The 27,272-nt window shown below is 41.3% G+C and overlaps 1 protein-coding gene across 17 annotated transcripts in view; it reads right to left on the reverse strand.

Annotated features, from left to right (window-relative positions):
• The window catches only part of AGAP1 (ArfGAP with GTPase domain, ankyrin repeat and PH domain 1), a 591,701-nt gene that overhangs the window by 469,171 nt on the left and 95,258 nt on the right, over window positions 1-27,272 (reverse strand). For 10 of the 17 annotated variants that reach the window (XR_008313014.1, XR_008313016.1, XR_008313015.1 and 7 more), the window contains exons 3-5: window positions 20,167-20,254; window positions 18,914-18,925; window positions 5,431-5,516 (exon numbers count right to left, since the gene is read on the reverse strand). Coding sequence is in view for 12 of the 17 variants with exons in the window: in XM_053283164.1 (XP_053139139.1) it covers window positions 5,431-5,516; window positions 18,914-18,925; window positions 20,167-20,254 (186 nt within the window). In the remaining 5 variants the exon portion in view is untranslated. Of the gene's footprint in view, window positions 1-1,976; window positions 2,098-2,267; window positions 2,382-5,430; window positions 5,517-9,459; window positions 9,739-14,864; window positions 15,503-18,913; window positions 18,926-20,166; window positions 20,255-27,272 lie in introns of those variants that run through there. The other 7 variants (XM_053283168.1, XM_053283165.1, XM_053283166.1 and 4 more) reach the window with 4 other exon arrangements.

The following is a 27,272-nucleotide window of genomic DNA, read 5'->3' on the forward strand; positions in this document are numbered from 1 at the left end:
TAGGGGAAATAGCGCCTAGGGCAACCATTGAAATTGTGCCCCTGTCCAAACATCTGACACCCATCTTTCAGATAACTTTACCATAATAATAGCTAAAAAATATAAGTTCAGACACTTTCAGGAGAAACAGGTTGTAAGCAACACACACACACATACAACCACACGTGGTACATATGTGCCAGTCACCTTCCCAAGGAAACGCAGCACATCCATGTGCTGGGTATGCCTCCATAGAGCTAAGCAGTGAAAGATCTCTTTAGCAAATGCTCTGCCACTCAGCACACCTCACTACAGGTTGCTGCCTCCAAGAAATGCAGGTACGGGTTTTTTCTGTCCAAACAGCTTTTGCCTTAAAGGGATATGGCTGCAATGGGAAATCCTAGGGGCCTCAAACAATCTGAAATTATCCAGGAGCTTACAATAGGCTTGGATCCAGCAGCCTGATCAGGAAGAATTTGGAAGTTGCAGCTAGCCACAGAACAGCAAAACAGTGTGATATTCAGTTTTTGGTGTGTGTGTGTGTGTGTGTGTGTGTGTGTGTGTGTGTGTGTGTGTTTTAAGCACCACACAAATTAAAGGCAGGCACTTTCCAAGTTTGAAATCCCACAAACCTTATAATCAGATTGGTTGACAATATGCAGATAAAGATAAGAGCTCTGTACAGAGAATTAAACAGCATGAGAGTGAATATTTCTATTTTATTCCTTGCCTCTCCCCACCACCCTTCAGTTTTGCCAGCTTACAAGGTATTAAAGCAACATTGTCTTTTTGAGGGAAATTTTGTCCACTTACTTTTGTGCCATTTATATCTGGGTTTTGTTTTTTTTAATGCTTGGGTCCCTTGCCAACAACTTTGCATTCTTCTGACTCCCTAGATCGGGGGGAAATCTAGACTTAGGTCTTGCAGAGGCCATTTGAGCATGTGCGGCAGCCATTTTTGTTTTCAGCAGCCTTTTTTTAATTTTAAAAAATGGCCGTCACACATGCTCAAATGGTCCCTGTGAGGTCCTATGCCTTGCCAGGCCCTACAGAGGCCTTTTGAGCATGTGTGGTGACCTCCAAAATGGCCACCGCACTGATCTTTGTAGGCCCAAACAGGCCTGAAAATTAGCCCAAGGCAGGTTGTGGCAGTGATCTAAGAGGCCAGCGGGGGGAGGGGAAACCTTTGCAGGAACCCTCCCCCCCGCCACGGCCCTTAGGAAGCACCCTGAAGGGGCTACAGGTTAAAAAAATGTTGTTTTAATTTTTTTTTAAATCCACAAATTGGGGAGGGGGTGGGGGGCAGCATGGCACTGGCGCCCCCCCCAGTGGTGCCTAGGGCATGTGCCCTGGCTGCACCCCCCTAGTTTCACCTATGACATTCCCCTGCCCTCCAAAATCTGCCGCTTCCCCAAGATTTGCCACCATAGGTAATGCACCTCTGTATATAACCAGTTACATTCCAACATAGTCGACGAGCAGAGTGCATAAAAAACCCAAAAAACTTGTGGACTCTTTGGAATGTTGCCTTCCATTCTTGTTCCAGCAAGATGAATTGTTTCATTTGTTCCAACGGATAGTATTGTTCCATTGTAGCCACATGTTCTGCTAGAGTGTCATACATATAAAATATTAAGGAAGTGTTTTTTAGTTTATGAAAATAACTTTTCAATGATACTTTATACAATTAAATTGGCCCAATAATTACTGAGGTAATGAGGTTTATTATTTATGAGATAGTGACCCTTGATGTCATCATGACAAAGATGTGCCACACGTGATGCATGGAAATTCTTCATCCAGAGAGGATTTTGAACCAAACAAAGCGATCTGCAAAAAACTTATAACTAAATTTGCCATGAAATTACATATGTTCACCAACTAATACTGTAAGAAGAAACAGCAAATAACGAAGCCAGAACTGAACTCCATTTTGGTGAAAACAGAATTGTCATCAACCAAAAATAAGGGGAAAGGGAGAACCCCAAAATGCTTACAAGAGATCATCTGTAAGTCCAGTTTCTCTCCACCTGGCTGGGCCGTTATGTCAGGGTCAGGATCAATCCTTGAGTTACTTTCTGAACAGATGCCTTAATTAAGTTGTTCCCTTTATCCATCCTACATTAAGGATATTAGAGACTTCATATGTAAAAAGATCAATTCCTGCAATTCCAATATAGTTTGATTATTTAGACTTCACTTCAACCAACTATTTGAAGATAAAGATGCTAGAATTATTTTGGAAATAAACTTAATCTCAAACAATCAACAGCCACCTATTTTCTTACTTTATCAAGAAGATGCAATATTGGGCTGAGGATGGGGGAGAACTATTTCAGGTTTGGCAGGTAATTTTATTTTTCAAAACACTCCATGTTCAGTTCTTTTATTCTCACCAATTTGTTCATGTAATAATAAAAGAACAAATCATATTAGCCTCTGAAATCAATCATTTCAGACATAACATATTATCTTTAAGACAGACCAAGAATAGATAAACGTTTCAAGTAACAGCATTAATAGGTCAATTACCTGAATGGATCATTACTAAACATTGAAGTTTGAAGCCTTCTGTGAAGTAGACCCATGGATTTATTTCATGTTTAGAATAGTATTCCATAAATATCACAAATTAATGGTTAACAATTACATCAAGCATTTTATGCTTGATGTAAGAAATTTTACTGGAAATGTTATCTTGCATTACAAAAAGTTCCCATTCTACTTATTTCTAACCAATTCTACCACTGGAGCAATTTTTCAGATTAAAAAAAGTCAGTGTAGAATCTCAGTTCCATGATCAAGCTAGGAATTATACCAGCACTTTGGATCAAATAGGTAATCCCTATAATGCCATTTTACAGGCTCATCAAAGACCAACCACTGTCAATTGGGCAGAGCTACTGAAGCAACAAGGTACTGAAGCTACAAGCAACAGATGGTTGGTTGCCTGGACTTCAATCATTTGTCTTACAAAACAAAGATTATCCAAAATCACTGGCACATACTAGATAATGTGTACTACACTATACTAATCCTCCTGTATCTAGATTCAGAAACACAGAATTGCATTCCGTTCTAATATGAAGAATGAGGTTGCAAATGCAATAGGCCACTTCAGATGTTAAGGATGCAAATAATCTTTAGCTATTAAGGTTTTAGGAAACCTCACAGTAGTGAACAGCACAAATTACAGTCTCTTAGAAACTGTAATTGGCACATTATTATTTATGGCTGTGGTATATTCCCTTGTTCTCATTATTTATCTGTCTATACAGGTATTGAGAAAGGCAACTGAGCAGAGTCAGAACAGAACAGAGAAAATAAGAAGCTGAGCATTGGAAGTACATCACTTTAGTAAGTACATCACTTTCAAGAGTGAAATTCATGTTGAAACAGACTATGAATTCTTTGTTTAAAAATATACAAGTCATATTGGATGCAGATCTAAGAACTGTAAATGGAAGGAAGCTTACAGGATGCAACCTCCCTGTCCTTTCCTCTTCACCACAGCTCCTGAACCCCTTGAAAAGCCTATCAGAGTTGGGGGACATCTGAAAGCAAGTGGGGTATAGGCAAGAGAGCTGCAGAGAGAGTGGGGAAATTCCTAAAAATTGGGCAAAGGCCCTTTTTGTTAAGCAGACATCTGTTCACAGCAGAGATGTCTACTTAGTTTTTAGAAATTCACCTCTTTTCACTGTCTGCAGCACATATTTACAAATATACTCCTCACCCCACCCTCTTCTGGACCTTCAGGGAAGGCTTTTAGGTTTATGGAAGGAGTTAGGAAGTTTCCATCATTGTGCTCCCAATTTTTCTTAATATACAACCAAACCTATATACATCTATTATTCATCCAACACAGCCTCTTCTAGATACAATGAATACAGTAGCCCTTATGGGGTTGTCTAGAAATTAGAACTTTGCTGAAAGCACAACATTTATTGGAAAAACAGAAAACAAATTCATGTGATGGTCACCTTAAAATTATATGAGATCTCCTTATACATGTTGGCAGATTTGTACTTTTGTTTGAGATATCAAAGTGTCTACACAAGAAGTCTCCTGCTTCAATGATCATAAACCAGACTCTAATGTACAGGTGAAACTCAGAAAATTAGAATATCGTGCAAAAGTCCATTAATTTCAGTAATGCAAATTAAAAGGTGAAACTGATATATGAGACAGACGCATTACATGCAAAGCGAGATAAGTCAAGCCTTAATTTGTTATAATTGTGATGATCATGGCGTACAGCTCATGAAAACCCCAAATCCACAATCCCAGAAAATTAGAATATTACATGGAACCAAGAAGACAAGGATTGTAGAATAGAACAATATCGGACCTCTGAAAAGTATACAGTGTACTGTGCTTGATTGGCCAGCAAACTCGCCTGACCTGACCCCATAGAGAATCTATGGGGCATTGCCAAGAGAAGGATGAGAGACATGAGACCAAACAATGCAGAAGAGCTGAAGGCCGCTAATGAAGCATCCTGGTCTTCCATAACACCTCATCAGTGCCACAGGCTGATAGCATCCATGCCACGCCGCATTGAGGCAGTAATTGCTGCAAAAGGGGCCCAAACCAAGTACTGAATACATATGCATACTTATACTTTTCAGAGGTCCGATATTGTTCTATTCTACAATCCTTGTCTTCTTGGTTCTATGTAATATTCTAATTTTCTGAGATTGTGGATTTGGGGTTTTCATGAGCTGTACGCCATGATCATCACAATTATAACAAATTAAGGCTTGACTTATCTCGCTTTGCATGTAATGCGTCTGTCTCATATATCAGTTTCACCTTTTAATTTGCATTACTGAAATTAATGGACTTTTGCACGATATTCTAATTTTCCGAGTTTCACCTGTATGACGATCACATTTTTCAAAGTTAATATGGTCAAAACCATCGGTCATAAATACTGAATGAGATTCATCCCAATTATTTCAATGATACTTAAAATGTCAGTACTAATATAGGGAAAAAAATCAAAAGTTTTAAAAGGGAAATATTTGATCATATGTGGATGCCAGCAACTCTACAATGGTAAGTTCCACTAACAATTAAGTTCTAATATGTAAAATTCTTCCTTTAAGTATTGTATATAGTTTCATACATTATAGTTTTAGACCCAAAACATGTAACAGACCAATCATCTTCCACTTATTGTACTTCAACTTACCAGAAAACTTTATTACCCGCAATTATTTATGTATTATAAAAGTGTGATGTAGTATACAAAAATAGTATTAATAAGCTGCTACTGTAGCTATTAAAATTTTGACAATCATAAGACTTTTCCAATACTCAGACTAGATTGCTGTGAAGGTATCAAGCACTCATTCTACCACTGCATAATCTATACTTTGACATAACAGGATTGAATTTGTCACCAATTTTAAGTCTTTTTTTTTTTTAATCACTAAACACAATGCTCACCTGTGCCTCAGGAGGACCCCCTTCATCTCTAATCAGAAGCAGGTAGCTTTGTCCATCAACTACTATCTCTTTCTTGAATCTCCCACCTGTCACACAAAACAACTAAATTTAAAAAAGTTAAAAACTCAAAACAATAAAGGCTTTTCTTGAAGAAAGCTTTTTAAACTTTTTTAAAACTTTTGAATCATGTTATGGAGGCAAGATTTTACTGAAATAGAAGACATGGTCTTACCATTATCTTTCTGGTAAGAAACAGACCCTGCATTTTGCTACGTAGGTTTAAAATATGTAGTCCAATTTCTACTTTGTCATCAGCATTTGAAAAACTGAGTGAAAATTAATGTTCCAGAATATAAGCAAAACAAGCGATGTGCACTAAATCCCTTCATAACATCACATAGAAAGCATTCAGCTGCTTCAACTTTTAGTTTTCATCAAGAGAAGCCTAGTTCTATAAAGCAAAATATACAATGTTCATAATGTGTCTCACTATTACAAGAAAAATGTTTTAATATTACAACACAGGTTAAACAAAAACACACTTAGTATAGTATCTGTTGTAGGTTTCTTTTTTACAATTGCAGAGTATATGAATGTTTAATCTGCGCCACAAAAGATTTAGCATATGGAACAAAAAGGGTTGGCCTAGGGGACTTCCATAGCTGTCCTAAAAGTTTGAAAAATCATAGACACTTAATTAAAGAATGTTGCAAGATAAGATTAAATTAAAGTATTTGGTACTTAAGCACTATGCTATTTTTCACCATAGAGTGAAGATGATGTTCACCATAGAGTGAACAAACCATGTTCAGAGTTCCTGATGTGACAGACTAAGCAGAAATTAGTCAACATGCCCTATTTAAGGTCTCAGGAAGGCTTTAAGTAATGCCTCTGGAAGTGAAAGCACTTATGTTAAACAGGGAGGTTCTATCTAAAAAAAGGTGTACATTAATGCATGTCCCATAGAAACCAATGTGAATTGCATGTATTGAAAGGACTGGGGTCTTAATCTCTCAAATAGGATATTTTAAATTAACCAAGGCTTAATGAAATTTACTCCCAGGTAAATGTTCATAGCTGTGCAAGATTAGTTGTATAGCATTTTAGCCCTTCCCCTCACTAACACTGGCATTAAATATTTTGCATTTTTCTTTTATACCCTTCCCTGTAAGCTTAGGGGGAAAGGGCAACATTGGAATGTTTAACACAGAAACCAACACTGAAAAGATGAGAGCATCAACTCATAATTATTATTGTTTACACTTATATTACTTTGTTTAACTTAATGGCAATGCCCCAATATTGTGGAATTAAAATTCTTTGGGAAAATCCAGATACTGCCTATAATTTTACCCTTAAAATTATATTCAAAGTGGTGGAAAGTTGAATTGGGGAAACATTTCAATTCAAGGAGGTGGGGGAAGGACTCCATATAGCAACCTTAAACAGCAAGTGGACATGTAGCAGTGTTTCTCAACATTTTTGGAGTCAACGACCGGTACATTCTTCGTGCGCAGTTTCCTGGACCAGCAGTTAGTAAAGGGGTTTGAAGTTTAAGTTTGTTTGTTTATTTAACAGATTTCTATACCACCCAAAACTTGCATCTCTGGGCGGTTTACAATTAAAATTATATTATAAGCATTAAAATAATTTAAAAGCAAGCATTAAGTATTAAAACTTTAAATCTAATTAAAATCCTTGGTGAACAAATATGTCTTCAGTATGTCTTCATATGTCTTCAGTTAATAAAATAAAAATTAACAAAAACCTGTATTTTGTTTACATACTGATAAAAACACACACAAGATATTAAATTAATGCGAACGTTGTTCTTGTTTAGTTTTCACCACCTGCTCTATTCACAGCACAGTGGTTGTCAGGGCCAAGCATAATGATTAACATCAGTTCAGTTGCGTGTTTTAGTTTTAATAATACTCATACTCGAAAATCTGGCCTCACATAAATACACTGATGAAAATGGGAGGAGTATTTTCATTGCCTTTTTGTGGGGAATCTCAAACTCATTCTTGAGTTTTATGCAAAACGGTACTATTTTATCAGCTTCGGCTAATACGTCAGCTGCAACCATTTCTAGAGGTGAATGACCTCAGTGGTACATATACAGGTAACCTCAGGGCTTGACTACTGTAATGCACTCCACCTGGGGCTGCCTTTGTACTTAGTCCAGAAACTACAATTGGTAGTTTAACACCAGTTTTGAAAAAACTGCACTGGCTGCCGATATGTTTCTGGGTGAAATACAAAGTGCTGGTTATTACCTATAAAGCTTGTGACGGCTTGGGTCCAGGCTATTTAAGAGAGTGCCTCCTCACTAACCGTGCCACCTTTTACAATCTTCTGGAGAGGGCCAATTACGGTTGCCACCAGCTTGTCTGGTGGCGATTCAGGACTGGGCTTCAACTTGGCCTTTAAGGTCTCTCAGTGGTGCATTCATTGCTGCCGTAATCGAGTCCCTCCACCTTGCTACTGGTCATCCTCTTCTTCTCTTTACTTCAACTTCCCAGAGCATTATAGACTTCTCAAGGGAGCTGGGTCTTTACATAATGTGTCCAAAGTATGATAGTTTGAGCCTGGTCATTTGTGCCTCGAGTGAAAATTCTGGATTGAATTGTTCTATGATCCATTTGTTTGTTTTCCTCGCTGTCCATGATATCCTCAAAAGTCTTCTCCAGCACCAAAGTTCAAAAGCATCAATGCTTTTTCTATCTTGCTTCTTCAAAGTCCAGCTTTTGCATCCATAGAGTATCACGGGGAAAACCATGGTCTGAACGATTCTAATCTTTGTAGGTGTAGACACATCACGGCATCTAAATATCCTTTCCAAGTCCTTCATTGCTACCCTACCAAGTGCTAGGCTGTGGCGTATTTCTTGACTGTGGATCCTTTACTGTTGATGGTTGATCCAAAAAGGCAGAAGCTATCCGAAAAGACAGAAGCACTTCAAATGCTTCTGAAAAGATCCAAAAAGGCAGAAGCTATCCAAAAAGGCAGAAGATCCGAAAAGGCAGAAGTACTTCAATGTCTTCATTGTCAATTCTGAGGCTGGCTGCTGTACCCATTGTCATTAGTTTAGTCTTCTTTACATTTAATTGTAGTCCCAATTTTTCACTGTGCTCCTTGACTTTCTTTACTAGAACTTGCAGATCATCCGCATTCTCAGCTATCAGAGTGGTATCATCAGTGTAGTGCAGGTTATTGATGTTTTTTCCTCCAACTTTAAAACCACGCTCATCGTCTTCCAATCCAGCTTCTCTCAGGGATACTTGATTCAATTTAGCAATCAGGTCTTGCTGGCTGGTAGCAGCTGTTGCCTTTTTTTCTTTCTTTATTAACTGCCGTTACATTAATCCTCAAATATTTTTCTGCTTTGCCACTGAGCTAGAATCCTGTTCTTTCTTCCAATTCTTTTGGTTCTTCATCTTTAATATTCCATGTTACCATCTGCGTCTTGCTATTATACAATTTATATCCAGAAACCTTCCCATATTGCTGAATTTTATCCATTACATAGTCTAGTGAGACCCTTGGTTCAATAATTGTAAGTACTACATCGTCTGCATACAACTTTATCTTATGTTCTTGCCTGGCCATCTTGATTCCTGATATTCTTTCTTCTTGTCAAATCTCCCACACTAATGGTTCTAAAGCCAGAATAAACAATAAAGGGGAAAGTGGGCATCCCTGTCTTGTCTCTTTCGTAACAGAGCATGTCTTGGATATCACCCCATTCACTATTGCTTTCGCTGTCTGCTCCAGATAGATACTCTGAATCCAAGAAATGAAATTCGGCCCACAATTCATCTTTTCCAACACTGTTAACATAAATTGCCATTCCAAATTGTCAAAGTCCTTCTCAGCGAATGACGAAGAAGTTTCATCTGTTTCATAGCTTCACTGAATAATACAGTGGAACATATCACGCACTGAGGTTTTGGTACCTTTTCAAAACCAGGACTGCAAATAAATCAATACTGAAGGTAATCACATTGTATTTATGAATAAACATACCTCTTATTTTTTTAATAGAATGGACAGTTTCATTTATAGACTGAGAGTCTGAATCAGAAGTGACTCCGTGTGTGCTCATCCCTGCAGAAATGTAGTCATCATTGGAGATTGTAGCCAAAGAGCTTGTGCTTCTCCATTATCATCATTTTTATTATGAAGGATTATCTTCATTTTCCATAGACAAATCTTGGTTCGATGGTCTTGATCTTTTATTCAAAAACTTGAACTGGTTTGCTTATTCCGTTTGGAACTCATTATAATATTGACAAAACAAAAACACTTGGCACAAATTAAACAAAACTAATAATCGCAAAGCATATGGTATGCATGAATGATGCTAGCTGTCTAGTGACAGAATGGCGCCAGTAGGAAATATGAATAGATTTTGGTGGGGAGACAGAAGTGGGAGGAGGGTGTTAGTCACGTGTGAGCAACAGACAATCTGCTGCAACACAAGTTTATTTTGCCCCTTCTAGTCTAGCTCCGCCTCCCTCGCCCTCAGGCACACACCCTCAATTTCAAGCGGGGGGGGCACCGCCGCTGGGAGCTCTCCAGAGCTCATTTCTAGGCAGGCAGTCCTCAGAGGAATCCCTCCCCAAGAAATCTTGAGCTGGCCGGGGGCACTGGCACCAGTCTGCAGACCGGCAGTTGAGAAACACTGATGTGTAGACTCCATGAGAAAAGGATTAAATTCCCCGGAGCTTACCGCCCCACATGCCTGGAGCAATACTCCTCTTCTCGTAAAGGAGCCTCTCCCCCCCATCCCACCCCTTCCCTGAAGCATGCAATACTGTGTGGAGACAGGTACACTTCCAAGTAGCCACTTTCCACACAGTTCTGAAGGGTTGGTGTCCATTATTCAGCTTTGGGCAGTACAAAGCACATGCCTGGTAGTTACACACACGTATGTGTCTTGGTATTACGTTTTACGGTGAAATTGCTTGTGTTTTTAAAACACAGCTGTCTCCTCAAGTTAAAAAGAGAAGTACTGCTCACTAAGATTTTATATGCATGTCAGTTAATGTAACATGGTCACTTTTTCTATAGCTTATGTTAAATGCAAGATGGTTTCCTTTCAACTCAGGACTTTGAACTTGAGGGGTTTCATAAGAAAGGCAGTTAAAGCCACTCACATGATTAAAATTGGGAGGGGTATATTTTTCCCTCCAATATTATTGAACATCCTAATGAAAGCCTGATAAAATTCACCTTAGCCATCAGATCACCAAGGTAGTTACAGACATTTCCTACATAGTTTTGGGAAAGCATGACTACATCATTTGAGCACTAATAGTTTACTAACAATAAAAAGAAACATAGATATTACTTTGATATTAAGACCAGATGTAGTAGATTATAAAGATATAATTATGATGAAATATGCATTTTCCACAATTCACCACCTTTTTTCAAGACCTCTTTAATGTGTAAATGTGTTTAAAAAACAGGTGTTCAAGATAGCAAATGTTTTGATGTAAAAGTCAAGTCAAGTCAAGTTTTATTTACGGTCCTAGACCAAACAATCCATACATGCAAAAGGCAAAACAAATTTATAAGAAACTCTATAGGTTCTCATTATACATCTTAAGAGCAATGTAACAAAATTTGGCTACAGAGTTAAAATTTAAAACACCCTCATCAGAGAGTAGAAATTTCACAAGTTGTTCAGCAGATTGATCTGGCTGTTTACAGAACAGAGGTAAAATTAAGTGCTCCCTCAATTGCCTATGAATTTTACAGGATAATAGAATATGCTCAATGGATTCTATTTCCCCACTGCCACATCTACAGTAGCATTCTTCCAGGGGAACACCATTGTATCTCCCAGCTAATAATGCAGAGGGAAAGGAATTTGTTCTTGCCCTTGTAAATGCCCACCGGAATTTGCTGAGTGTAATATGGGATAAATAGTTTGCTGGTGAAAGATCCCATCTAGTTCTTACTCCTTTATAGAATTCTGTTAAAGAGGCCCGGTTATTTTGCAATTCAGTATCTGTCAAACACTGTTTTACTATTTTTTTAGCATTTGCCAAGTCTAACTCCAGCAATTGTTCAGGGTCTATTCCTAGAGCAGCAAGCTTTTTACTAACTACAGTGCACCACTGCGGTTGTGGAATTAACAATAAAAACTGAGGAATTAGGCCCACCGGACATAGGTGGACTCTCAACCAAAAATAAATGATTAAAAGCCAGGCACGAGATTCGATCTTTATGAGGCCGGCCTCCATGTGCACTGTTACATTTGACATGCATCTTGTAGTCCCAAAAAAAGCTCTCCAAAAAACGGATTGAATTCTTTCTACCATGTCAAAGTTCGCATAAGGTCCCAGTTGATATAAAACATCAGCCTCACAATACAGAAATGGCTGAATTGTGCTCTTAAATTCAACTCTAATGTCATGATTCGGCAAAAAGACTGACAGTAATCAGCCAATCCTGTTACACTGTCAATCCCATTACAAAACCCCAATGTTTCATACTCAGAGGGAGGGAATGAAATTCCCAACCTCACATAGCTGGAAGAGCAACAGTAGAGGTTGGGAATTTCATTCCCCACTTATGAGAATGAGACATTGGGGTTTTTTTAATCTGATTGACAGTGTAACAGTTGTATTTGAGTTATATTTAAAAGCACAACTCAGCCACTTTTGTATAGCAGTGAGGCTGATGTTTTCTGTCGAAATGTCTGCTATCTTGAACACCAGTTTTTTAACATATATTTACACATTACAGAGGTCTCCAAAAAAAGCTATTATAAAGTATTTAGGATTGTAGTTAGACCTGTCCGTATCTAATTCCCACCTAATTCAATACTACTTGTGAGATGATTCACAGATTATCATGAACTGGGAAGTTCATGAACTATGTCAGAGAAATCATCTAAGCAAGTTCCTGACAACAGGATTCAAAAGAAGACTCTGAATAAGATAATGTTCTTATCAATGGTTAAGACCCAATATTTTTCTCACTAACCAAGCTAGCAAGACACTTCAAAGGTCACCATTAACTACCAGCTTGGGGGTGACCATGAGAGACGGGGTGCCTGTAGAAGACTTCCACTGTCACACTCCAGTGAACTTGACCTAGGCTAGGAGGGCTTGTCCATGCATACCATCCTGCTGTATCCACTGTGTGGATGGCCCCCTCACGCTGCATTACAAATTGGGCCTGCACAATGCAAGCAGCTATTAGCCCTTTGTGTTTGTGATGGCAATCAGGGCTGATGTCAGCCAACTGATAATAGTGCAGAGTTACTGAAGGAAAAGGGCTGGTTGACTGGAATTTAATCCTTTGTCTTACAAAATAAGGATTATGCAAACACACAGGCACATATTCAATACAGAGTCCATTCACACAATCAAGAACTGGGTAGAACAAGTGTCCTACCCAGGCTTGGGAGCTGTACACACTCCCAAGTTTCAATCGTGTGTGAGCAAACAACTAGCTAGGTAGGAGAGGGAAGTGACTATGTGAGGAAGAAGCTGGGTAGGACAGCTTTTCCTCCTACCTTGCTAATAGGCTAGGTATGAATGTTGGGTATTATGGTGCTGTCCTACAGGAGCCTCATACACAATTACTCTCCCCCCCCCCCCACCGCCAAATGTTTGCTCACACACCAGCAAAAATAGGTTAATACCCAAACCTGGGTAGGACACTTGTCCTACCCAATTTTCAATTGTTGAACTTAATGCATGCAACGTACACATTAATGTGCACAACATATAATGTATAGGCTTAATGTACACAACGCTATACTAACTTTATTTCTTTATGATTATGTAATCCTTTAACACTGAATTCAGGGATGCAAGAGAGGAACATTGCACTATAGGTTAAAAAAAGAGATGGCGACCACCAGAACAGGTGCACAGTCCCTTTGTATCTAAGGAAGCCCAGAAAAGCCTTTGTAGGCACTGGAGGGACTTTGTAGGCACTGAAGCTGCAAAAAAAGAAAAAGAAAAAAGGCAATTGCTGCTACCAGCCAGCAAGACCTGATTGCTAAATTGAATCAAGTATCCCTGAGAGAAGCTGGATTGGAAGACGATAAGCGTGGTTTTAAAAGTTGGAGGAAGAAACATCAATAACCTGCGCTACACTGATGACACCACTCTGATAGCTGAGAATGTGAGTGAGCTGCAAGCTCTAGTAATGAAAGTCAAGGAGCACAGTGAAAAAATAGGACTACGACTAAATGTAAAGAAGACTAAACTAATGACAATGGGTACAGCAACCAGCCTCAGTGAAGACAATGAAGTGGTGGTTAGCTTCTGCCTTTTTGGATCAACCATCAACAGTAAAGGATCCACAGTCAAGAAATACGCTGCAGACTAGCACTTCGTAGGGTTGCAGTGAAGGACTTGGAAAGGATATTTAGATGCCGTGATGTGTCTACCCTACAAAGATTAGAATAGTTCAAGACCATGGTTTTCCCCATGACACTCTATGGATGCAAAAGCTGAACTTTGAAGAAGCAAGATAGAAAAGGCATTGACGCTTTTGAACTTTGGTGCTGGAGAAGACTTTTGAGGATATCATGGACAGCGAGGAAAACAAACAAATGGATAATAGAACAAATCAATCCAGAATTTTCACTCGAGGCACAAATGACCAGGCTCAAACTATCATACTTCGGATACATTAAGCGAAGATCCAGCTCCCTTGAGAAGTCCATAAACCTGGGAAAAGTTGAAGGAAAGAGAAGAAGAGGACAACCAGCAGCAAGGTGGATGGACTCGATTACAAAGGCAATGAATGCAGCACTGAGTGACTTTAAAGGCCAAGTTGAAGACAGATCATCCTGAGGAGAATCCATCTATGTGGTCACTACAAGTCAACACCGACTTGATGGCACTTAATCAATCAATCCCTTGAAGCAGGCTGACAGCTCCCAGTCAGCTCTACTGAGTTGAGAAGGACAGGAGGAGATGGTAGTGATGGTGGCAGCAGCTTGAGTGTCAATGAGGGAGCAGGTTAGTTAAGGAGTGTGTCATAGCTACCAACGTCAGAGGAAAATGGGGGTGGGGGGAGTTCACTAGGGTGAATCCTTGACTGTAAGGGATTCATAGTAAGCTGCCACCATCCACTTTATTTTGATATGAGGAAACCCACTCTCTAAATAAGATTTCTTGAGGGCAAAGTGCCAAAACTCTCCCTAGAAGGGATTAGCAGTCCTAGACCTCAAAAGGTGAGGCAGACCCAAAATGAAGAGCAGCACACTTCACCAACAAGCGTTTATTATTAGATTATTAAAAAAACAAAAAGAGTATGTAATAAGAACAAATGTCTCTTCATAAAGCAGATTGTAAGAGAGAGATTTTTCATTAACGAGGCAACTCAGATTCAAGCAATACGATCAAGGAAAATAATTTCCCTCAAGCATCTAAATGAACCAGTCTCGATCTCACATCTTCCTGCTGTCTCCAGCCTCCAGGCTGTGGCTGAGGCTTCTCAGCCAGCTGCTCCCTCAGGAAACTCTTGGGACAGAATTAAAAAACAGAACAAAGCTCTCTCTTCTTCTGCTGGTAGTTGTGAGTGTAGCTCCCACCCAGTCCTCTGGATTGGTCCATCTGTTTTATTTCTCCAGGCTTTTCCCCTTATTAGGAGAGGCCCGTCCTTGCAGCAGTTGCTCCAAGTGAGGCCTAGCCCTCCCTCAAATCCTTCCCATCACTATAGAGTGGGATTTCTGAACACTTATCTGAGGATCAAACACTGACCAAGAGAGATCAGTGTCCTGTTCCCCGCCCCCACTTTAAAAATAAAAAGTGGTAGAAACAGTGGTGCTGGGATGTTCAGTCCTTCTGCTTCCCAATACTGTTTTCTCCATCCAGCAGTCTTTCCAAGCTGCTATTTGTCCTGCTTCCCCAATAGGCCAGCTTCTGAGGGGGATAGAAATTTAGACTGAAGAACTGGGAGAGAAAAGGTTCAACTAAGCTCTCAATTACTGCTACCTAACATGTATTCATCCCCTCAGATGTGATTGTTTAAGTGCCCAGGCAGCCATTTTGTGGTAGCACCCACCACCCCTTCTCAGAATTCCAAAAGTGCCTATAGGTTTCACGAGGTTGGGGAGCACTACACTAGACTGATCTGGAAGCAAGCTTGCTGAATTAGTATGCCATATCACAAATGTTTCTGTTATTGGGGGAGAACTAGAAAAATGCCTTGTACTTTTAGAAACTCTAAAGATCAATCCATGCTGCTAATGAAATTAGTAATTCATATTACAAAAATATTTCACACTGCTATCATATCCATTTCTATAATTATTCACTGGCTATGCAGAAGCTCCAATGTGTATTTAATTTCCTTGTGTTTAGAATTTTTTTCCTTTTTTTCTGTTGGGATAATCTGCCACCACCATTGCATTTCTTCCTTTTCCCACCACACACATTTATCCCCAACTTGGCTGGTTCTTTCCTCCCTCCCAGTGCCAGTATTTCTCTCCCTCCCACCGCATGCATTGAAGTGGAAGCATTTCTTGCCGTACGCAGCTTCTTGCTTCCTCCCTCCCACCGCTGCCACACTCCTCCCTCCTGCATTGTAGCTCATCTGGTTCTTCAGCGTGGTAAGAACTTGCCCAGGAGAAAAAGAGTGGAGTAACAGAAGTCTACATAAATAAGTGCAGGGCAAGGGAGGGGTGAGACGGGAGGGAGAGGAAAAAAGGAAGAGTGAGATAAAGAGAGGAAGATGGAAGAAAGCAGCGGGAGTAAGTGAGTGGAGGGTAAGGAAAGGGGGAAGAGGGGTTCTGCTTTTCTTGGGCTTGATGTTTCAGAATTATTGATCAGATTAGTGAGTGTTCAAAATCTGCTGAGAACATTAACAGTTGAAATAATTATATTCAGAATTTCTGCTACAAATGCAAAATAAAATAAAATAAAATAAAATAAAATTCATTCTTTCCCTGAGCATAATCTGATGTAAAAGGTAGTGCGTTCACCTAATTTAAACTGCAAGATTGCCCACACAAAATTTGGTATCTCCTGGACATTGGGAATATTTCAATAATTTTCATTAATATTAATATAGCAATTAATAATTAATTTTCATCACAACTGCCCCTTTTCCCCGAGGAGTTGTCAAACATGAGTTTGGTACCTCCACCCACCCAGAAAAAAAGCACTACCTCTATACATTCTCAGGACCACTCCACCGCAAAATGACCATTCTTCCCCCCACCATGTCTGCTTCGAGTTTGTTATGCTCATCCACATTCCCAGCAGGATCTTGAATATTAAAATGTGACTTGGCAAGTATAGCTTTGCTCTATATGTATATAGAAAGGATTATGTGACCTTTATTCAAAATGTGAAACAGTAACAGCAGAGGTTCTCAACTGGTGATTCGCATACCAGCAGTGGTACTTTGAAGAATCCTTGGTGGTACACAGGCCTGCTGCCAGGCCGCCACTGCCAATGACTTGTGTGCCATGATTTGAATCCTGCCAGTGTGCCATGATTTGAATTTGAATTTGAATTGAAAGGCTCGCCCACTCTGCCAAGTCTCTGAAGAGTAGGCGGGCAGCTTCCATGTGTGGCTGTCGAAGAGAGAGAAGGAGCACAAAGCCCAAGTCACGGTGACTCGTGGCCTGAGAGGGAGCACAGGGCCACGCAGGGAGTGTGGTGCTCAGCACACTCTAGTCCCATCTCCTCGGCCACCATGCAGCACACTTCCTAGCCTGGATAGCTATGCTTCCCCAGGTGGATTCCTGCTTCTCCCCACCCCCGACCCTCCTGAGCTACCAGGGTGGGGGAAAGGGCAACCGGAGCAGCAGAGAAGGTGTACAGTGCAAGGACCTCCTTAGTGAAACCTCATTCTCATCCTGAATGACACACTCCTCACATCAAGGCTCTCTCCCCTCCCCTCCATCCTCTCTCCACCCTCTTCTGCCAACTTAATCCTTGTTCCTCTCCCTCTGCTTTTGTTGAAAAGCAGTATGCAAATAAACATAAAATTAGTAGTCTTTGGTTGTGGGTGGATGGAACCTAATCTTGGTTGGAGAAGCTTTTATATACAGAAAAAGGGGTTGGGGGAGCCTTTAACTCCCTTTTTATGAGCAGATAATTATGGACTGTGGCTGTGTTCTATTATTTGGATGGAAGTGGGAAAGTAGCTAGGTGGATGTTGTGGGGGGAGAGACAGTAGCTGTTTTTGCACTTTCAAAGGAACTATTTCAAATACAGCTAGAATAATGCTGTCATAAAATGTCTGTCTAAGTCTACCAATCATATTTAATTGGTTTGGCCTGACTTGACTTTCAAAGTATTTACAGCAATTGGGCATGTTGCTGGAACAAAAAGTCTGGGACTTGGATACCTGGGGGAAGAGTAGGACATATATGTAAAGATAAAACTATAGTAACCTGTCTCCCCAACTGTAACTTTGAAATCTGCTTGTGCATGTACCTGAGCTCAAGACCTGCAGCAGAAGTGGTACACTTGTTAAAAAGATTGGGAACCCCTGAGTTTTCCTTCAGTTCATTTAAAACTACCAGATTCTAGAAAATAGAGGGCCAACCAATGGCAGCAAAGGTTTGTGGTACCTCTGTTCAAGAACAGGGCTCTTGGGTCCAACTGTGGCTGAGTCAGAGGTGTACTTTTTCCACCCAGATGTGCTCCCTGGATAAACAGAGACAAAACCCCACCTTGGCATTTGGGGTGGGACTGCATATATAAGGAGTGCTATTCTACTACTTTAGATATGACTTACGCCATACTTTCTAAAAATAGAAATCAGCCACCACTGGGCAACAATTAATAACACAGTCATTTTTCTTCTCCCAGTCCATCCTGAAGCCAGTTTCTGAAGGCAATTAGGGCAAAAAAGATTGTAGATTTCTTAGCTGGAAGATAGAGTAAGTATGTGGGCATTGAAACAAGATCAAATCCAGAGGCACAGCAAGGTCGGAGAGGGCCCTGGGACAAGTGAAGATGGCCCCCTGCACCTCTTCCTTCTCCTTTATTAATCAGCCAGCCAGAAGAGGAAGAAGGATGGATGCTGCCCAACACTTTCCCCCACAGCCTCCTGGAGATGACTCATCACACTTGAAGTAGAGAGGAGTTCTCTGATCAGGAGCCAACAGCATGCCAGTGAGTTGAGGAGGAGGGATAGGGAAAGTTAAGAACAAGTTGTTGCCCAGCCAGTGCTGCACTCCCCCTCCCCACAGTCCAGGGACATTTGTCCCACCTTGTACAAAAATAGCTACACCTCTACATATCTGCTGTTAGCATACAAAAGGTATAAAGCACCCAAAGAAGTGTTAATTTCAAACAAATGTTAAAGACACATGAATCTACATGACTACTGCTAAGAAACACCTACAGCAAGTGAGACAGTGAGATGTGTTCATAACTTAAAAGGGAAAACAAAATGATACACAAAACAAGAGGAAACTAGTACAAAAGCGTTGCTTCCTCTCTTCAAAACAAGAGCTGCTATGAAGGGGACATATAGTTACCTGCATCCATATCTGCAAAGAATGGAACAGCCAGTAAGGAAAAGAAGGAACCAGAAATTCAGTTTCTCAGATGAATTTAAAAGTTCATAAGGAGAACAAATAAAAATAATCAGGATATTAATTTTAGTGAATGTTACCTTAAATAGTTGTTACTAAGAGTCATACAATCTCAAGTTCTAAACCAGATTCAGTCATCTGAATTCAACTAAAAATCCTACAATCTTTTCAGCTACAAATTGAGCTGGTTCAGATACAACACAGAACCATGGTTAAATCTGGTTCTGTGCGATGTCCCAGAGGTTTGGAAACGCATGCTTCCCCAATCCTATGTCTACATGGGTGTTTACCTCCAATTTAAGTTATAATAAACTATGATCATTAGTGACACCTGAACTGACCAATTTCTGTTTATACTAACCTACTTACTTGAAATAAACTGTGCTCTGTAACTTACTTCAAACCTTGGATACAGACTGGATTTTATTTCAAGTGAGTAGGCTAGAAAATACCAAGATTGGCAGTCGATATCACTACTGATCTTGGTTTATTGTAAATTGGAAGCAATTTTTGGAAGCAATTTTAAATTGGAAGCAGACACTCATGTGAGCATGAGAATGAAGGAGCACACACTCCCAAGCCTTAAGACATCACACGGAACCAGGCTCAACTGTAGTTCCATCTGAACAAGTCCACTGTCAGTTTTTCTACAGCTATTTTTATAATGCTCCCTAAAGGCTGAGAATAAAAAAATAGGAACAAATTACATGCAAGTTACATCTAAGAAGTCTTCAGTATGACATATAAAGGGACTAAAATATACCATCACTGCAATGTTTATAGCCTGCAACAATGAAATTATTATTTGGTACTGATATTCTGAGAAGGTACAGAGGCCAATTGTGCCGTTTAGGCATAGGCTCATGTTGGAGATCACACAAAAACAGGATGATATTTTTGCTCAGTGGGGATAAAGGTAGTAGAGGCAAGATTCTGCTGGGATCTGCTAGCTTTTAAAAACAGACCTCTTCTAGCAAGATCTGCTCTGTGAAATGAAAAAAGCAGTATAGTAACAGTTTGCTCCTTTTTAAGAGTAGGTGCAGGCAAGACTTTAAAAGTATTTTGTACTCATTTCTGTCTAACATGATGTCCTGTGTAATTGATTTTAAATGCTAATATTGCACAACTGACTATTGCTAGCAGCCAGTGAAAAGGATTAAGAATAGCATGCTCCGAAAGCCTGTCAGTCAGAATACCTTCTGGCGATTCCTCCTGGACATATGTCCCAGTCAGATACCGATGTACAAGGGCAGATTTACCGCTAGCTAGATTTCCCACAATTCCCTGTGGAGATAAAGTCAATTGTTACTTAAATTTCAAATTCTCACAGACTAATTTCAATATATGATTTCATTATCAAACACTAACATTCCAATCAAAATGAATATAACACACACCCCTACAACATATGCATTATTTCCAATGGTAAGCAAATACTGAACTTATGAATACAAATCCACAGTCAGACAGGGGTATATGCATCAAGAGAAGTCCACAGCTGCTGCTGGGAATGCTAGCAATATACTTTGTCCATCATTAAAATGGGAAACATGCCCCTCTATCTCTATTCAGAACAGGCTACCCCTTTCAAAACCTTCTTTGAAGATTTTTTAGGGAAAGTTGGGGCTTCCCACCCCACCACACCCTACCCCACCCCAAGAATTCTCCAAAGCTCAGAAAGACCCATTCTGAGAGCTCCTCTCATTTGCTACACTTCTCAAACTTGCAAGTTGGTTGTGAGGGGGAGTGAGAAGAAAAGGGAAAGAGACCAACTGTGAGAGCTAGAAATCCACATTTTTGACATATGTATTGTGCTCAAGATGTCTTGGGACAACTCTATAGTTGTCAGGGCATCCATGAAGTCCTGAGCCACTCCAGATGAGGGGCCTTGGTATGATGTTGGCAGTCCCAAGGACAAAACCACCCCTAGGGGTTCTCAGCCCCAGGTCCAAAACCACCTACAGAAGCTCCAACAGAGAGACCAATAGACTCTTCAATCTATTCCCATGTCCAGCACTAGGTACACACAGTAAACCTGAGTTCTGCCTGGAAAAGCACCCAAAGAGTGTGATGGTATTCCAACAAACTATAGCAACTCTCCCTCTCCAACTACAGAGCCAAGACCAAAGCTGTATCACAAACCCAACTGGGTCAGAAGAAATCTTCCAGAGTAGTCCAGCTCAATCTCATTCCAGGATAGCCCCCTGCAGCAGATTATAGCCTTTGTCTCAGAGCAAGCCCACATGAGGGAATGAAATGCTGACTCATCCATGCAGAGCTTTCTGGCAAAGGCTACTCCTAAAACTCTTCTTTACTAGCTGACCCTCCACAGAGCATCTGTGTAGTCTTGCTGAGCCTGTGGCATCCCACCCCCCAACTCTCTCGCTCTCGCCACCCCCACAACTCTCTCGCTCACTCTGGCTGCCCCTCACAATGCTCTCGCTCACTCTCGCCGCCCCCACAATGCTTTCGCTCGCTCTCGCCACCCCTCACAACTCTCTCGCTCGCTCTCGCCACCCCCCACAACTCTCTCGTTCGCTCTCACCACCCCCACAACTCTCTCGCTCGCTCTCGCCGCCCCACAACCCTCTCGCTCGCTCTCGCTGCCCCCACAACACTCTCTCTCACTCTCGCCGCCCCCCACAACACTCTCACTCGCTCTCGCCACCACCACAATGCTCTCGCTCACTCTCGCCGCCCCCACAACGCTCTCGCTCGCTCTCACCACCCCCTACAATGCTCTCGCTCACTCTCGCCGCCCCCACAACTCTCTCATTTCCTCTCGCCGCCCCCACAACTCACTCGCTCGCTCTCACCACCCCCACAACTCTCTCATTCACTCTCACCGCCCCCCACAATGCTCTTGCTCGCTCTCACTGTCCCCCACAATGCTCTCGCTTGCGCTCTCTGTCCTCCATCTTTCTATCTTGTCTTGCAGTCCTTGCTTCCCCCTGCCACTGCCAGGGACTGTCGCCTGCTCGCCTGACAGCCTCCGAGCTCCCTGCCACTTCACGGCGCAGCTCAGCCAACCGCCTGCTGCCCCCAGCCCCCAGAGCCAACTGTCCAGCTCCCAAAGCCACCCCCAGCCTCCAAGCTCCCTGTTGCTTCACAGCACCCCCAAGCCAACTGTCAAACTGCTTTCCAGCTGCCCTGCAAAACTCCCTGCTGCTCTGGAACTCTCTCCCCCTCTGTCAGCCAATCGCCTCCTTTCTACCACGTCCCCACACATGGCCCATCTTGGAGAATTAATAATATAGATTTTTGGTAGGTTGTAAAGGCTGCCACCACCATCTGCTTATCAACAGAGCTTGTCGACCCTTGGGCTTAGGAGGAAATCTCAAGGAAAACTCACTTTATTGAGCCTACACGTGGTGGGAAAACTAAAAGCTGACGAGCTCCTGAGGCATGTTTTGCACCAGAGGGGGGAAAGACCCCCTTTCAGCCCCCTTTTCTCCTGAGCTAAAAATCCCCTCAGATGAGGCTTGTAAAAGAAAAGAACAAAAAGAAAAACAGTTTTATTCAAATGTCACAAACTGCTTGTGTCTGAGGCTTTCCCAGCTTTTAGTTAAAGGTAAAAATACTCAGTAGGGTAAAAATACTCAGTAGGTTACAAGAATATAAAGCACCCCAGATGAAGATGGGGCGGCATGCTTTAAAAATCATGGTTACCCAGTTGCAAGGAACAGGTATGTAGGAAAATACAAAAGCACAGTTAAAACATACAGTGTCTTTTACAACACCCTGGCTGGATGGGGGAAGGCTAGTGTTTCTTAGTTTAGTTACATTGCAGATAAACAATAATAGACTAGTATTCACGGATATACAAAGTGCACACAAAAGAAACAGAAAGTCTAATGCAAAATTTGACTAAACAAACTTTCCCTAGACTAAACTTCCTGGCTTCCTTTGTCTTGAACTGACCAAAACCCAGTTGAGACTCAAGCCCCTGCAGTCCTATCTTCCCAGATCTGCAGCCATCCTTCTGCAGCCAAACTCCGTGGCCACACGTCCTGCTTTCACCCCCAGCCTCCTTCTTCTCTCACAAATTGCCTCTCCTTCAAAGCAATGGCTCTCTTAGTCCCACCCACCTGGCATAATGATTAGCTGACCCCTGGAGTTCACCAGCCTGTCAGCCAGTACAGGGTTCACATCCAGTTCACTCTTTAGGGGAGGGGTGGCTGATTACTACATTCCCTCACCCAGATACAAGTTCTGGGTGGCAGACATCCTCCGTGAAATTATCTGGCATTAAACAGCACTTTCAGGTCTGTTTACATGGCTATAGGCTGATAGAGGGACTAAAAATAGGGGTGGACCTTCCCTCTCTACTCCCTCATTCGCTGGTCTATTCTTCTCCCATCACAAGTTCTCCCCATGAGTTTAATAAAATGTTATTGTTATGAGTTTAATAAAATGTTATTGCAGTTGCCCAGAGACAAAAGTTTGGGGCAGTGCACAAATTTGATAGATAAATAAATAAATAAAATAAAAACTGAAGTGCCTGCCTTCCACAGCAACATGAGGTCCTAGGCATATAACTGAAATGACGACCTCTCAGCCTAACCCAGGAGTCAGCAACCTATAACATGTTTGCAAGAAGTGGCATGCAAAGTGATTTTGAGTAGCAGTCATACTGCTAGTCCAATCAGGGCCATCCTTAGGGTAAGGCAAATTGGGGCAATTGCCCTCAGTCCCACACCATTCCCCCGCAACTGGACCCACTGGCCACGGGAGAACTAATGGGGATGCTGGGGACACTGGGGGAGCTGCTGGAAGGGAAGGAAGAGACAATGGAGCTGCTGTAAAGGCGAGGTGGGCACTGTGGATGCTGCTGCTGGAATGGACTGGAGTTACTGCAACAAGTGCAAAGATTAGATCTGGGACACATGCACACTAGGTTCGAGGGGTTGGTCTTGGCAGCAGCTGCTGCTGCTGCCACTGGAGGTGGGGGGGGGGAGGAAGAGTCCTAGTGCTTTACCCGCTTCCTCCTGCACCACCACTCTTCCTTGTCCACCATCTTCTTCACCTCTACCACTGATTTGCTCTAACTCCTGATAGCAGCAACACCTAGCCTGTGCTCTACTCCATTCTCCCTTCCTGCCTCCTGTCAGCAGAAAAGGAGGGAAGGGCAAGGAAGGGCATCTTACTAAACTGGTGAGACCTGCATTTTAATTTATTTTTAATTAAAGCTTATTAAGCATTTTAAAAGCATTATTTACTTATATACACTTAAAAGAGAGACCTTCTAAATGTTAAAATATATCACTGGCATGTAAAACCTTAAATTAGAATGAATAAATGGCACACTTCTGAAAGACCGCCGGCCCATGGCCTAACCTAGCTCTCAGAATTGTTGTAAGGATAAAATGGAGTGTGTCGTATATGCCACCCTTTCAGTGTGAGAATTCAAAGCAGCAAGGACACTAATCCCCAGTTCTCACTGAAGGGATAACCATGTGTCTAGGCTGTACCAGACTACAGGTATGTGCTCATATAAAAGTTCCTTTATACAAAACAATTCCCTGCATATAAAAGTCTAGCATGTTGTGGGAAAGGAGTCTAATCCCTACCTGCCAAGATACAATGAAACTTCCCCTTGTGATTCAGGAAATTCTGTTCCTCTACCCTGTGATAGTTTCTTTTAGCTGCCATCCACAATTTTAAAGGAGGTGTAATGGTCACTTTAATAATTAGACTACTCTGTATTTTTGCTCACATACAAAGAACTGAAGTAGTAGCAACTTGCCCTAGCTCAAGTATGATTCTCAGATCGCCCAAAGCCCTCAGATAGCCCTCAGATAGCTTCCCCTGAACTGTGCACCTCACCATCCAACAGTGGGGTAGGTTCTGAATCTGGCGTCACGCCATGTGTGTACTAAGCTTTGCACCACACATTCTCAAGCTTCCCTTTGTAGCCCAAAGAACTGAGCCATTTTTGGAAGGGCAATATAGAAACCAAATAAATAAACAAACAATAAAAACAACAACTACTACATGAGACTTGGCGATTAAAGTTGAGGATCTCAGTGAGCTGGCACCTGAACTATAGTCGGGGTTTTTGTTTGTGTCACACATCCACAGTTTTGCTGTCATATTGCAGAATTTTGACAGCAAAACTGTGGATGTGTGACACAAACAAAAACCCTGATTATAGTTCCCTTTCCAATAATAGCCTACTGCTTGTAATTAACTACAGTTATAGGAGCTGCAAGGCAAGTTCTAATTACCACCTTCTACTGTTCTTGCACAGAACAGAACAGTATCCCAGGGTGTAGTACAGTCATCATAGAAGTAACTTCCTCAGACAGCTACTTCTGGGACATAATACAATCCTTTAGTTAGTCCTAAAATTAAAAAAGGAACGAATCAGAGATAACTGCCTCTGAACCATTGAAGAGTATCAATGTAATTAAATTCAATTTTTGTTTATGAGAAAAGACAGCAAAAATAACCATTATATAATTAGATTTTTTAAATGGTCCTTCCAACAGTAAAAGCCCTGCTAACTTGGCAAAGAGGCGCCTTTTAACATGGTGATTCTCTTTATTTAGCAAGGGAAGAGTAACTGGCCCTATCCACGCCCAGCACAGTATCTCCAGTGACTGTTGCTGGTGTCTATCTTATGCTTCTTTTTAGATTGTGAGCCCTTTGGGGACAGGGAGCCATCTTATTTATTTGTTATTTCTCTGTGCAAACCACCCTGAGCCATTTTTGGAAGGGCGGTATAGAAACTGAATAAATAAAATAAAATATTATAATTATAATTATAATAACAACAACAACCCCCAGTGAGGCACTACCTTGGTGTGGTTGTGGGGCTTGCGTGCTCTGGGGAAGGTGAGAGCTATGCCAGAGGTCCAACAGAAAGGAAATTGTCCAAACACCAGATGCACAAAAGACCAGCAACTGATTGACAAAATGATTTTAGAAAATTGCAAGAGAAGAAAAACAAATCTAAGTGTTGCGTGGATTGACTACAAGAAAGCCTTCGATTCATTGCCTCACACATGGATACTAAAATGTTTAGAAACAACTGGTGTCAGCAAAAACATTCAGATATTTATTTAAAAAAAGCAATGAGCATGTGGAGTACACAGTTAACAATCAATGGCGAGACACTTGGACAGGTTAGCATTAGAAGAGGCATTCTCCAAGGGGACTCACTATCCCCTCTGTTGTTTGTAATCGCCATGACCCCACTTTCACAAATACTAAACAAAACAGGCCTCGGATACCAAACTTCTAAAACATCAAGTCAAATCAACCATCTGCTGTACATGGACGATCTGAAGTTGTATGGAATGTCCCCGTCAGAAATCAAATCACTGTTAAACACTGTCCGTATATTCAGTAGCAATATAGCAATGAAGTTTGGACTAGACAAGTGTGCTGCATTAATAATGAACAGAGGGAAAATAAGAAAAACAGAAGGAATAGAACTGCCCAATGGAAGCAAGATCAAGAACCTGGAAGAGAAAGAACCTTACAAATACTTGGGCATTCTCCAGGCTGATAACATGGCACACACTGAAGTTAAAAGAAAAATTGGAAGTGAATACATCAGGAGAGTTAGAAAAATCCTCAAGTCCAAACTCAATGGCGGGAACACCATACAAGCCATAAACACCTGGGCTATACCTGTTATCAGATACACTGCAGGAATAATAGACTGGACCCAGGCAGAGCTAGAGACGCTAGATCGTAAGACCAGGAAAATCATGACCATCAATCATACTCTGCACCCCCGCAGTGATGTTGATAGGCTATACCTCCCTCACAGCGCAGGTGGAAGAGGAATGCTGCAAGTCCATCAAACAGTAGAGGAGGAGAAAAGAGGCCTTGAAGAATATATCAAGGACAGTGAAGAAGATGCACTTCAAATGGTCAATAATGTGAAACTATTCAACACCAAGGAAACAAAGCAGGCCTACAAGAAAGAACAAGTCAAGAACCGAGCAGAAAAATGGAAAAAGAAGCCACTGCATGGTCAATATTTGCACAATATAAGTGGAAAATCAGACATCACCAAGACCTGGCAATGGCTTAAGAATGGCAACCTGAAGAAAGAAACAGAGGGTTTAATACTGGCTGCACAAGAACAGGCATTAAGAACAACTGCAATAAGAGCAAAAGTCGAAAAATCCACCACAAACAGCAAGTGCCGCCTTTGTAAAGAAGCAGATGAAACCGTGGACCACCTTCAGCTGTTGTAAAAAGATCGCACAGACTGACTGCAAACAATGGCATGACAAAGTAGCAGGGATGATACACGGGAACATCTGCAAAAAATACAAGCTACCTT

The sequence above is a fragment of the Hemicordylus capensis genome, chromosome 1 (genome assembly GCF_027244095.1).
Source record: "Hemicordylus capensis ecotype Gifberg chromosome 1, rHemCap1.1.pri, whole genome shotgun sequence".
In the NCBI taxonomy this organism is placed as follows: domain Eukaryota; kingdom Metazoa; phylum Chordata; class Lepidosauria; order Squamata; family Cordylidae; genus Hemicordylus; species Hemicordylus capensis.